Source organism: Sminthopsis crassicaudata, chromosome 4 (assembly GCF_048593235.1).
Source record: "Sminthopsis crassicaudata isolate SCR6 chromosome 4, ASM4859323v1, whole genome shotgun sequence".
Classification (NCBI taxonomy): domain Eukaryota; kingdom Metazoa; phylum Chordata; class Mammalia; order Dasyuromorphia; family Dasyuridae; genus Sminthopsis; species Sminthopsis crassicaudata.
The window spans coordinates 116930176-116942194 of record NC_133620.1 but is presented as its reverse complement, the minus strand read 5'-3'; the positions used below and the strand labels follow the sequence as shown (position 1 = coordinate 116942194).

Genomic DNA, 12019 nt, shown 5'->3' with positions numbered 1-12019 from the left:
ATCTCCCAGGGAAGATTGTGTAAATGAGGGTTATTTCTGTTGGAATCAGGGTTATTGTTTTTGGGAACCACACTGTCAATGGGGAGATTGTGTGTGTGTGTGTGTGTGTGTGTGTGTGTGTGTGTGTGCAGCTTCTATGTGAAATGGAAATATTTCAATGACTTTGGTAAGATGAACTTTTAAGTTCCTTGGGGGAACCAATCCTTAAATTATAATGGTAATCATCTCTTACAGATTGAAATGAGCCTGTGATAATGTTTATAAATTCCATTAAATAGCATTTTAAAGATTACATAATCCATTATGCATATTAACTCATTTCAGCATGTGAAGATGGAGACTGTTGTGGGATACTCCTTTAGTCTCTATCCTTCCCTACCACTCCTTTCTTCTCAAACATTTTATTAACCCCTCTTTGTCCTTTCTCTTTCTAAGGCAGTTGGCATAGTAGACTAGAATCAGAAGCCTTGGGTTTGAGACCCCACTTTGCCACTTATTTCATGTCTAGATTTGGGAAAGTTATTAGGTAAATGTGTATTTCCTTTTCTCTATGTATATGTGTGTACATACATACACACATATATATATAAACACACCAGACACACACACACACATCTATACATACATATCTAATCCTCTACTTTTTCATCTATAAAATGGGAATAATAACATTAGCTTTATTTTCATCATAGAGTTTTGAGGGAAAATGTTTTGTAAACTAAAGGTCTCTACAAATGAATGCTAATGATTATAAATGCCTTCTTTCCACTATGCACATTAGCCCTGGCTAAATTTTTGTTGTTGTTGTTGTTATAATAGGACAAGGTAGAATTGCAACCATAATGACCAAGTGCTCTTAAATAAAGGTTCTTTCCTATCCCTAAATAGCAACCATTCCATCCACTTCACCCTCTCAGGAAAATTCCATGACATTTTCTATTTAGTTGCTTGAGAATTCCAGATATAATTGATTGTGTTCTTTCTGGATCATGTATTACATAGGGGCTCAGAATCATAGGTTTAGAGCTGCAAAGGTCCTCAGAAGTCATCAATTCCAATCTCTTTTTTTTACAGATGAGGATACTAAGACCCAGAGAAGTTAAGTGACTTGTGCAGAAAAGCTTAGCTAATGTCTCCATGTCTAGTACTCCATTTATTATACCAGGATAACTCTCAAATGCAGCAGTTAATATTTTCATTTCATGGTACTTGACTTTTGGTCATTATTTGCTAAAGCCAACTTGAGTCTAAGCTCATTTATCTAGAAAATGGGAGATACTGCTCCGCACCCCCATATTTGGAATGTATTCACTCCTCATCACTAAGAATGCCTCATTTTCTTAAAGGTTCAGGTAATTCATGGGGTATTCAAGGATTACTAGCACATCTCTGGTGTGACAAGTTTCCAAACCCTTTTCAGGGCTGCTCATCCAGCTTTGTTGTCTATTGCTGTCTATCTGGCACTCAGCTCTCACATAGGGCTCTAAGAAGTTGTAGCACACAGAGCAGTTACAGTCTGGTAAATTGTCTCAGCAAACAGATTAAATCAAGTTGAGGGTAACCAATGGACTTTTAAACCTGTTGGTGAATTGGAGGGATGTACTCCAAGAATGCGAAGACTTTTCCAAGTGTGGATGAGAACAATTTGTCCAATGACCATGAAAGAAGCTGAAGCCAGATATTGTGGAACACTTAGAATGTGGTCAGACATCAAAGATGCCATTCAGGGACAGCTGTCTAGAATTCTCTCTTTCCACTGGACTCTAATGACTTTGGAAAAGACAATGAGATTGGCGGCTTTGTGCAAATCTGCCTCACTTAAATTTAATTTATACAAGAATCAAGCCTTCACCCTGTTATTGGTTTTCTTAAAAAATAAAGGATAGATATCTCTACTTCATCTTTCACGAAACTTTTCTCAATCCCCTCCTGCTTTAAATATTCTCCCAAATTACCTTGTATGCATTTACTACTTTTTTAAAAGAGTCATCTCCCCTCCAAGTGGTCATATGAACTTTTTGGTTATGATCTGTGACAAAGCCTTTCAAAGTTGTATTGATCTAATAAGTCAAAGTTGGAGATGTCATTTCAGTCCTTACTGAGAACAAAGACAAGAAGCCATCTATTTTGTATGAACTTAAATGTGCATGTGTTATATCTTCCCTTGTAGAATGTAAATTCTTTGAGGATAAGGGCCCACCCTTATCATTGTAATCCCAGAGCTTCACTCAGTGCCTACCACATAGTAGGCCTCTAATAATTCTTGTTAATGGATTGATTCAGCATTTCAATTATTTCCTTAATATGAGTATTCCCCTTCACAGAGGCAAAATGCAAAACATGAGTGTTTTCTTCTTATATATGATTCTCATTCATATTTTCCTTTCATGTAAGACTTATCCAAAAGTATTCAAAGCCTTCTATTTCTTTTAAAATTTTGTGAATACCATTGCAAACCCTCAACTCTCCATCTGTTATCCCTCATTCTTATTCCTAAAATGACTCACCTTTTCTGTTTATACAAGGGATTGTGATATCTGTTAAGCTCGGTCTCCCATGAGTCCTGGTTACAGCCACCATGCATCTTTTTCATTCATTAAGCAAACATTTATTAATGGATATCAGAAACTGAATGTTGTATATCCTAACCAAATATATGTATAAAACAGAAACATTATCTTTTCCCCAAAATACTATCCTTGCCCAGCTTTCTTATAATTGTCCAAGGTACCTTCATCCATCCTGTCACTGAGACTTATATAACCTCAGGATCATACTCAACTCTTTATACTCATGTGAAATATTCAGTCTCTTTACAACTTTCATATCTTCTTTCAACTCACACAATCACTACCCTCATACATCACTAATCATTTTTTTGCTTTTACTATTGTAGTAGCCTTTTAACTAGTCTTCATATTTTAAGTCTTTCCTAATTCTAATCCATTGGAATGGCAAAATGATTTTTCTAAGTATAGATTGGACGGTGTTATTCTTCTACTTAATGAGCTTTGATAGTTTCCCCATTACCTCCAATATCAACATAGGGCTGGGAATATAAACTATTTTGGTTTTCAAAACTTGATTCCTTCCTTTCCAGGTTTCTTATCACTTTACTCTCCTCTATGCTTTCTATTTCAGCAACACTAGTCTTGTATTTCTTTGAAGATGACACTCAATCTTCTTTTCCTCTTCCTCTATAAAAACTATCTCCCATCCCTAGGCTATTCTGCCCTCTTATCTTTGTCTCTTAATTTTCCTAACTTCCAGACCCACTTTGTTTTCCACAAGCTTTTCCTAGTCTCTTTACCTGCTAATGACTTCCCTTCTGAGAATGCTTTTCAAATACTATATATATATATATATATATATATATATATATATATATATATATATATATATATATATATAATACTACTTCTAGAAATAGCTAGATACAATGGACGTTAAGAGGAAAAGATAATAATTTTAGGACTGGTCATAATGATTTAAATCCATGGAGCATCCAAGGGCAGATGTCTTATTCATTATTGGATTACAAGTCTAAACTTCTATTTTATAAACCTTTTCTTCAGCCATACTTATACAAATGAATGATAACTAATGTTATTGATAAAATTTAATTAAATCAATGAACACATTAAAACATCTGTAGCATCTTCTTGAATTACAAACTAATTCCACTCCAGTATTCCCCTCTAAGGCTGCATATTCAGGTTTCTAAGAAGAAATTGGACAACTTGTTAAGTTCTATTTATTATTGTGTTGAAAAAAATAATTGAATGTCAGAGAGGAAATCTGATCTGTCTTCTTCGAGGAAGGTATATTTATATACCTATACAATCCTAGCTTAATGGTACCTAAGAAACCTAGAGACCTTCCTTGGCAAATGGCTTTCCTGTGATTCCATCTCCTAGACTATGACACAATTTTTGCTATTTGTAACTAGAGTGAGTGACTAAGCAGTATCCCATGATCTAGGTCTGCTGATCTTGTACTTTTCTTCTAGTGCCCAGTGGCACAAAAGTCCAATTAGCAATGATGAATATCAATCTGTATCAAATAAGCATTGCAAACATCCTGTCGCTGCTACTGACTTGGTTATTAATATATTAATCATGTACTAAACATTTTTAAGTTGATGGGGCACTTGAACAAATACAAGGTAGGAGATGGAAGATACAGTTTTCTGATATAATCCATTACATTTGGTAGTCATCTGTTGCTCGTTGATGAATGGCAGTTTTGTACTCATAGTCTCATGTTCTTTCCAAGCCTATTATCAATCTCTAAAACATTTTCACTTCACAGAATCATAGGCTCTCATAGCTGGAAAAAACTTCAGAAATCATTTAATTTAATCTTACCTGGGCAATAAATCCCTTAAACAATGTTTCCTACTTATAGTTACCCAGTCTCCATTTAATGACTTTAGTGCTAGAAAATTCACTACCTCAGGAGGAAGTTCAATAGCTCTTATGTGCACGGGGGTTGGAGGTAGGGGGCAAAATCTGATGTTCCTAGAAGATGCTTTATTTGAGATAAATTTTGATGTAAAGTGTAGTTGATGTATCATTGCTTTAGGGACAGAACTTCAAAATTTTTTTATTCTAAACTTAACTATCAATTAAAATTACTATTTTCATGTGCAAAGTAGAATATAAAAGGATTGTACACGAATCTATTAAAACAGCTTTTCTGCTTGTTTTTCATTTTTAAATATACAATAAATTCAAAACATAACTTACAGATCTGACCTGTTTATCTTTCTTCTGGCCTTCCTTATGTTTTTTTTTTTTTTTTTTCCTCTCTCTGTTTCTGTCTCCTCTTTCCTCCCCCCTCCCTTCCTTTTTCTTCTCTTTCTTCTTTTCTTTCTGTCATGGCTTAAGAGGCAGAGCGACGCAGTAGAAATAGTAAGCTGTTGGAGTTTGGAGATCGGGGTTCATAACCTGTCTATTCGGATCCTGGGCCAGGTATAATTAGACATAACCACTGAACTTCAGTTTCCTCATCATTATCTCGCTATAAAGGGCTAAAGGGTAGAGGGAGGCGGTGTTCTAATTACAGCAGCCGCTGGGCCACTCCTTTCAACCGAACGTTTGGAGGCTAGGGGCGCTCTTCTCTGTCTTATAAAAAAAGCCAAAGGGCAGTGTTGGCTGCTGAAAGCCGGACGGCGGGTGTTCGGGGCTCTTTCCCAGGCGGGCAGCGTCCGCGGTCGCACTTGTTGCAGAGGCCTGCGTGGCCCACAGACACCCCGGGCCGGGCACACTCCGTGCGCCCCTCTCCAAAAGGCGGCGCTGCGCAGTGCGCTGCAGGGACTCCCCAGCTGCGGAGGGCCGGCATGGTGGATGTAATTGAGCTCAGCCGCAGTTAGAAGGTCAGCGATCCCTTCCCGCCGCGTGGCTTCGGAGAAGATGGGCCGCTACTCAGGCAAGACTTGCAGGTTGATCTTCATGCTGGTGTTCACCGCCGGCTTCTTCGTGGCTGAGCTGGTGTCGGGCTACCTGGGCAACTCCATCGCTCTTATCTCGGACTCTTTCAACATGCTGTCCGATCTGATCTCGCTCTGCGTGGGGATCACCGCCGGCTTCATCGCCCGCCGCCACACCCGAGGTGCCCGAGCCACTTACGGCTACAGGCGAGCGGAGGTAGTGGGCGCCTTGAGCAACGCGGTCTTCCTCACAGCCTTGTGCTTCACCATTTTCGTGGAGGCCATCCTGCGCCTGACCCGGCCGGAGCGTATTGATGATCCAGAGCTCGTGCTCATCGTGGGGGTCTTGGGGCTGGCGGTCAACGTGGTGGGCTTGCTGATCTTCCAGGACTGTTCCTCCTGGTTCTCCTGTGGCAGCTGCCGGCGACGTCTGAGGGGCAGCAAAAGAAATTCCTGGGTACCTGTGGAGGTAGTAAGCGCGCAGCCCCCGCTGTCTGTGCCAACTGCTGGAGTGCCAGATTCGGATTCGGCCCCAACTCTCCGGGTGGTCCCTAACCCTCGGAAGGCGGAGAAAGCGGCGACTCTGCAGCCGGGTGAAGCAGGTGCTTTTCAGTTGCATCCTCTGGATATCCCATCCTTCTTCTCTTCTTCCCATTCGGGCCTTTTTCCTTTTCTTTTTTCCCCCCTCTATTGGTCCCCCATTCATTTCTTGGACTTATTTTACTGCACTCAACTCAATTCATAGGGCTTTATTTTCCTTTTTTGTCATTGCCTTTATTCACCTCTATCACACATATTCAAAATTTGAAACAGCATTCTATTTTATTTTTATTTAATTTATAAGGATGATCATTTCTTCCCTCATTTCTCAGGTTTTAGGGGCAGGGGAGGAGGGTTTTTTTGTTTCTTTTGAATTGGTTTTAACTTGAATGGAAGAGTGAACAAAGTCCACAGCTGATCACAAGGCTTATTTCAAGGCCAACCAGAACGGTTCTATTTGTAATGGAGGGCGGCTTTTTGTTCATACGTGGGTGCGACTCTGTGTGGAGGATAAAGGGGACCCTACTAATCCGCTAAGGCTTTAAAAATTGTTTTTGAGTCCCTTGGTTCTTTTTGTTTGTAGAATTATACACAACACAAGGTTTCTTCTTTGAATGCAGGTGATTCTTTTAACATCCAGAATGAACCTCAAGAGGAGGCTATGAAAAAAGAGAAAAAGTCGGAAGCCCTGAATATAAGAGGTATGTTATTTTAAGATCTTTATGAAAAGAAAAAAAAAAACCAGACAATCTTTTTGATAATGCATACTCACATGACTGTCCTTTTTTTCCATTTGGTTTTCAGGAGAGGAGAAATTTGTCTGAAAATATTCAAATTGCACTAGGTTTCCCTAGTTTCTTATTTACTCATTGCTTCTAGAAGGACATTACCGCTCAATTTTAGAATGATACTGATCATATCCCTTAGATGAGCACACGTGCTAATTATTACTCTACTTTTTTGTTCCTCCTAATTTTCCCTAACCCTATAGTATAGTCTCTTTTTGGTAGAATCATAGAAGCATTGTAGTTTAATGGGAAGACTCCTGATTTAGGGTTGGATGAGCTGGATTCTAATCCTTCCTTTTCCCCTTACTATCTGTAGTAATCACATTGTGCAAGTTATTTGACCATTCTGTGCCTCTAACTCATCTCTAAGTTTTGTGTGTGTGTGTGTGTGTGTGTGTGTGTGTGTGTGTGTGTGTGTGTGTGTGTCTTTAGGAATTGGACTACACCTTTAATCTATGATATATTGGAGACTAGTATTTTCTTCAGTTGGCCAGTTTCAGCTTCATCTTCAGGAATGAAAAAGCCAGATTTTTCCAGAATGTCAGACCCTTCAGGTACTTGAATCCAAATTTTCCTCCCATGAAATTTCTTTCAAGTACAATCCTGAAGATGCCAGTGAAGGTTGAGAGTTGACAATTTAATGTTTCCACCACTATCTATATCTTGATGTCTTTCCATCTGAGCTCATGATCATAGAAACAGCATTGGTTTAGGCAGGGTTTTCAACTTAGGGTCCATGAATTTGATATTTTGAAAGAAAAAAAATTGATTATTTCAAATAATTTCTTTCCTTTTGTAATTTTGTTTTGCATGAAAAACATCTTTTGGCCAAAAAATAATGCTTCCCTTTCCCACCCCAAAGTTCAAAACTTCTGCTCTAGGGTACTTTTTATTTAGGTAGAATTTTGTCCTAACCTACCGTTAGCAGCATTAGAGCCAACTTTTAGGCACTGATCCCCAAAAGACACAAAAACCTATTCTTGATTTTGGGAAACATAGTAATGATTAGACTAAACTTTAGACTGGACATGGTGGTGCATCTATATAGATATATAGATAGATTCTGGAGTGGCTGATTCTTGTGGATCATTTGAATTGCAATAGGAATCAAACTGATCAGGTGACCATTCTAAGTATAGCATCCATATGGTGAGCTATTAGAATTTTATTTTTGAGGGGAAGGAATAGAAGGCTGCCAAGGGAATGGTGAAGCAGCTCAAGTTAGCTATGAGCTAGGTAAAAATTTCTTTGATACAGGAGTAACTGCTGCATGTTCAGCCCAGACATGATTAGGAAACCCTTTCTCAAAAAAGAAAAGGCAAACTTCAGATGGTTTGGAAAACACTGGATAAAATCTTAATGAACTGCTCTGAAGGAAAACCCTTCCCCAGGGGTTCCCCAACTCTTTTCTTAAAATGCATAGTCTGTAGCACTGATAATTTGCTCAATTATTAACTCCTATCCAACAAGAAGAAATTAGCATTAAATGATTTTCGACTGTCCTGAGACTATGCTTAGTACTTTACAAATATTATCTCATTTGATCTAGAAACCAGAGGCATCCAACATGAACAAAACCATATACAATATATATTTTTTTTAAATCGCATATTTGGTGTGGCTAGGAAATTCACTATTAATAGGATTTTGTAGTAAATTCTGTAATATAAATTATCCCCTTCCCCAATTCATCTTTAAAAACTAGATTAGTTTAGATTTGCATTTATTTAAGTATTGTTTTGGTTATTTTCCTTCAGTGATTAATGTTATTCCCACCATAAAATCCATAAAATCACTAAATCTAGTATAATCCCTAAATCCCTTACAGATGGGGAGAGGAGAGTATGGAGATGATAATGGTTGCACTTCACAAAATTTCAGTAGGACACAAGAAATTTGAAGAGTATCAAGGTTTAATTTTTATCTTTGTATTCCTAGAAAGAGCAACTAGGTGGTATATAGTCAATGAGTGCTAGGACTAGAGTCAGAAAGACTCATCTTCCTGAGTTCAAATCTGGCTTCAGACATTTTATATCTTTGTGACCCTGGGTAAGTAAACTTAACTCGGTTTATTTCAGTTTCCTCATCTGTAAAAGGAGAAAGGCGTGTCAAACCACTTTAGTATCTTTGCCAAGAAAACCCCAGTGTTATGAATAGTTAAAGATGATTGAAAATGACTGAACAATAAATTCCTAATAAGAGGTGCTATGGTATAGTAGATAGGGAGCTGGCCTTGCAGTCAAATCCCACCACTGACACTGTGTGTCTCTGAGCTAGTCATTTAATGTCCCAATACCCCAAACATTAAGTCTTTAGGATGCAAAATAGTTGCAGATCTACCCTGGCTGAGGGAGTTTTCTCAGTGGGAGTTCCCTGCATTAATGAAATCTTGGGTCCAGATGTCCCACTTACAAACAACCAATCTAATACTGACCTTTTTTCTTTCTATTCCTCCATCTCTGACTCCAGGCATTTTCACTTACTATCCTTTATACCTGCAACTCTCCCTTTTAACCTACATCTACTGATTTTCTTGGCTCTAAGATTCATCCCAAAGACTACTATGTGTAGGAGGTCTTTTCAAGCTCTTCTCACCTCTGAAATCACCTTTAACTTTCCTATATGTTTCTTTTATATGTATAGTTGCTTTCATGTTATCCCCCTCATTGGAATGTAAACTTCTTGAGGGCAATGATCATGTCTTGCAATCCCCAGCACTTAGCACAATGCCTGACACATGGTAAGCTCTTCATAAATGTATATTGACTGCTAATCAATTAACACAGTCTTTGTACATAATAGCTAGCATTTATGTAATGTTTTAAAACTTATAAAACACTTTATTCACTTTGTATCATGTGTGTATCATTACAAAAATCCTGGAAAGTAGGTGCTAATATTATCCCTATTATACAGCTGAGAAAATTAAAGCAGAGATTAAGTGATTTGCCCAAGATCATACAGCCAGTGAGAGTATGAGACAATTCAAAACGGCATCTTCTTGACTTAAAATCCCAAATTCTACTCTTTATGCCACTGGTACTTTGAAGCTTCAGGAACTCTTTAATCAATGCCTATTGAATTGACTAGAGGCAATAAAACAAAAGAACAGAAAAAAGGGGGGGCAGGGGGAGGAAACACGAGATCTTGATACTTAAAAATTCAATTCAGTGATTACTTGAACATATGAATGGGGAAGTACCTATGTTGATTGTCTGTAAATCTGAGCAATGCAAGTCTTTTTCCTGTCTTGTCAGTGTCCTGCATACTGCATACATTGAATTAAAAACTATAGCTATTGTTGTTGAATCTTGTCAATACTATACTGTGAACATGCATCTCTTCAGTCTTTCTTAAGGCTATGCTAAAGGATGAACCTAGAACCACATGGAATTAGATTTGAAAGGATGATCTAGTCTAACCCCCTCATTTTCCAGAAGAGGGAAGTGAGGCCCAAAGTGGTTGAGTCACTTCTCAAAGGTCACACAACTAGGTAAATGGCAGAACTAGAACCCGAAAGAGTTTACTGTAGGTTGTAGGATCATGCTCTAAGGTACCCACTCTCTCTTTTCCTCCCTCACCTTTTCCTACACTACACACAGTCTGTAGCATTGTTAAGCTTTCATCGTGTAAGCAGCTATTTTAAAAGACAACATTGTGCCCCCAGAACTGGGGAAGTGTCTCACAGAGCATCCTGTTTATAAAAAGCTGTTTCTTTTCCATTTTCACTCCTCTCTCCACAATTCTAATTCTAATTGAAATCAGAGATTGTGTTGGAGGAAATCCCATACCTCTCAGACTCCATCATTTTTTACCTGAATCTATAGGGAAATTAAAATCCAAGATTTGTGATAGGACTTTATGTCATGATTCGTAAGATCAGAGTTTTAGAGCTGGAAGAGATCTTATAAATTGATCTCCTTCAAATCTGTTTCCAACTGAGAAAATAGGTCGAGAGAAGTTAAATAACATCCTTAATATCACACGGGCAGCAAGTAACAGAGTTGGAATTTGGATCAGGTCCTTGACTCACACTTTTGTACTGCACTGTTCTGTTACTTGACTTGTAGGTTCAGGTAGGATAGGAGGTAGGAAGTTTGAGTCTGAAAAAGAAGATAATGAACATTTTTATTTGAATAAATATTTGCCATTTTCTAATCTGTAACTAGTTGGAACTTCATATATCAAATCGTTTGGAAAATCACTGCCTCTTTAATGTGTCCTTCCTTGTTTTATTGTAATCTTAAAGTACTTTTTAATTTCATCAAAATACACAAAGTAGTAGGTTTACCATGCTGATGTAAAAGACTTTTCTAATTTATCAACAAATTGAACAAATTGCATGATTTTCCCAAGAGCAGAGATGATGTCAAAGACAAGGAGTGTTATTTGATAGTAATTCATGATTTTTGATTGTTCAATTTGTTTCTTTTCTTTTTTACATTGCTAGGAACTAGGGTAATAGAAAAGAATTCTGGAGATTCCATCTTTGGAATACTTAGCAGCATTGTGACTAGCCATGTGATTTAAGTCATTTTCCAAATGATGAACTTTTATTGAACTCTACCAAACAATCTTACTCTATAAAACAGGTTGTCACTGAATTTGTTGCTATAGCTATTAAGATCCCCCAACTGTATGAGGACCAAGCATAGCACAGTATTTCAGATAAAGGAAGTGCTTGGTGAGTTTAGTTTAAAAAAGTAAATGGTTGGGAAAAAAGCAATGGATGAAGGAAGTTGCAGAGAGTAAAGTTTAGGTTTTATGTCAATAATAGATAGATATTTATAACTGGCTTTAGGAAGTAGTAGATTTTCCCCCTATAGGAAGTCTTAAAAAAAGAGACTAGATGACTTCTTGTTGGGGTATCTTTTCAGGTATGGATTAGATTAGGTGGCCATGAAAGTCCCTAACAAATCTAAAATTCTGTGACTCTTGGAAAATCATTTTCTCCCTCATCCTCAGTTTCCTTATTTGTAAAAATAAGGGTTTGGGATAGCTAATTTACTGTCAGGTATGTTGGGCTTCATGATCTATGAGGTCCCTTCCATCTCTGAAATTCTATGATTCCAAGAACCCCTTGAGCTCTGAATCATTCTTAGGGGAAATGGAAGGATATTTCCAAAGTTTTACACAAAACCTGCATACAGGACTTTTATAGATGATAGAGATACAAAGGGTTTTTAAGATCATTTGGTTCAACCACCTCATTTTACTGATAAAAAAAAATGAGGCCCAGAAATATTAGATAACTTACCTA

The 12019-nt window shown here is 37.7% G+C and overlaps 1 protein-coding gene across 2 annotated transcripts in view; it reads left to right on the top strand.

Moving 5' to 3' along the window:
* The window catches only part of SLC30A10 (solute carrier family 30 member 10), a 47957-nt gene that overhangs the window by 23656 nt on the left and 12282 nt on the right, over positions 1-12019 (top strand). Inside the window, exons 1-2 of one of the 2 annotated variants that reach the window (XM_074309191.1) lie at positions 5041-6033; positions 6592-6672. In XM_074309191.1, coding sequence (XP_074165292.1) covers positions 5415-6033; positions 6592-6672 — 700 coding nt within the window. In that variant the 5' untranslated portion in view covers positions 5041-5414. Of the gene's footprint in view, positions 1-5040; positions 6034-6591; positions 6673-12019 lie in introns of those variants that run through there. The other variant, XM_074309192.1, reaches the window with a different exon arrangement.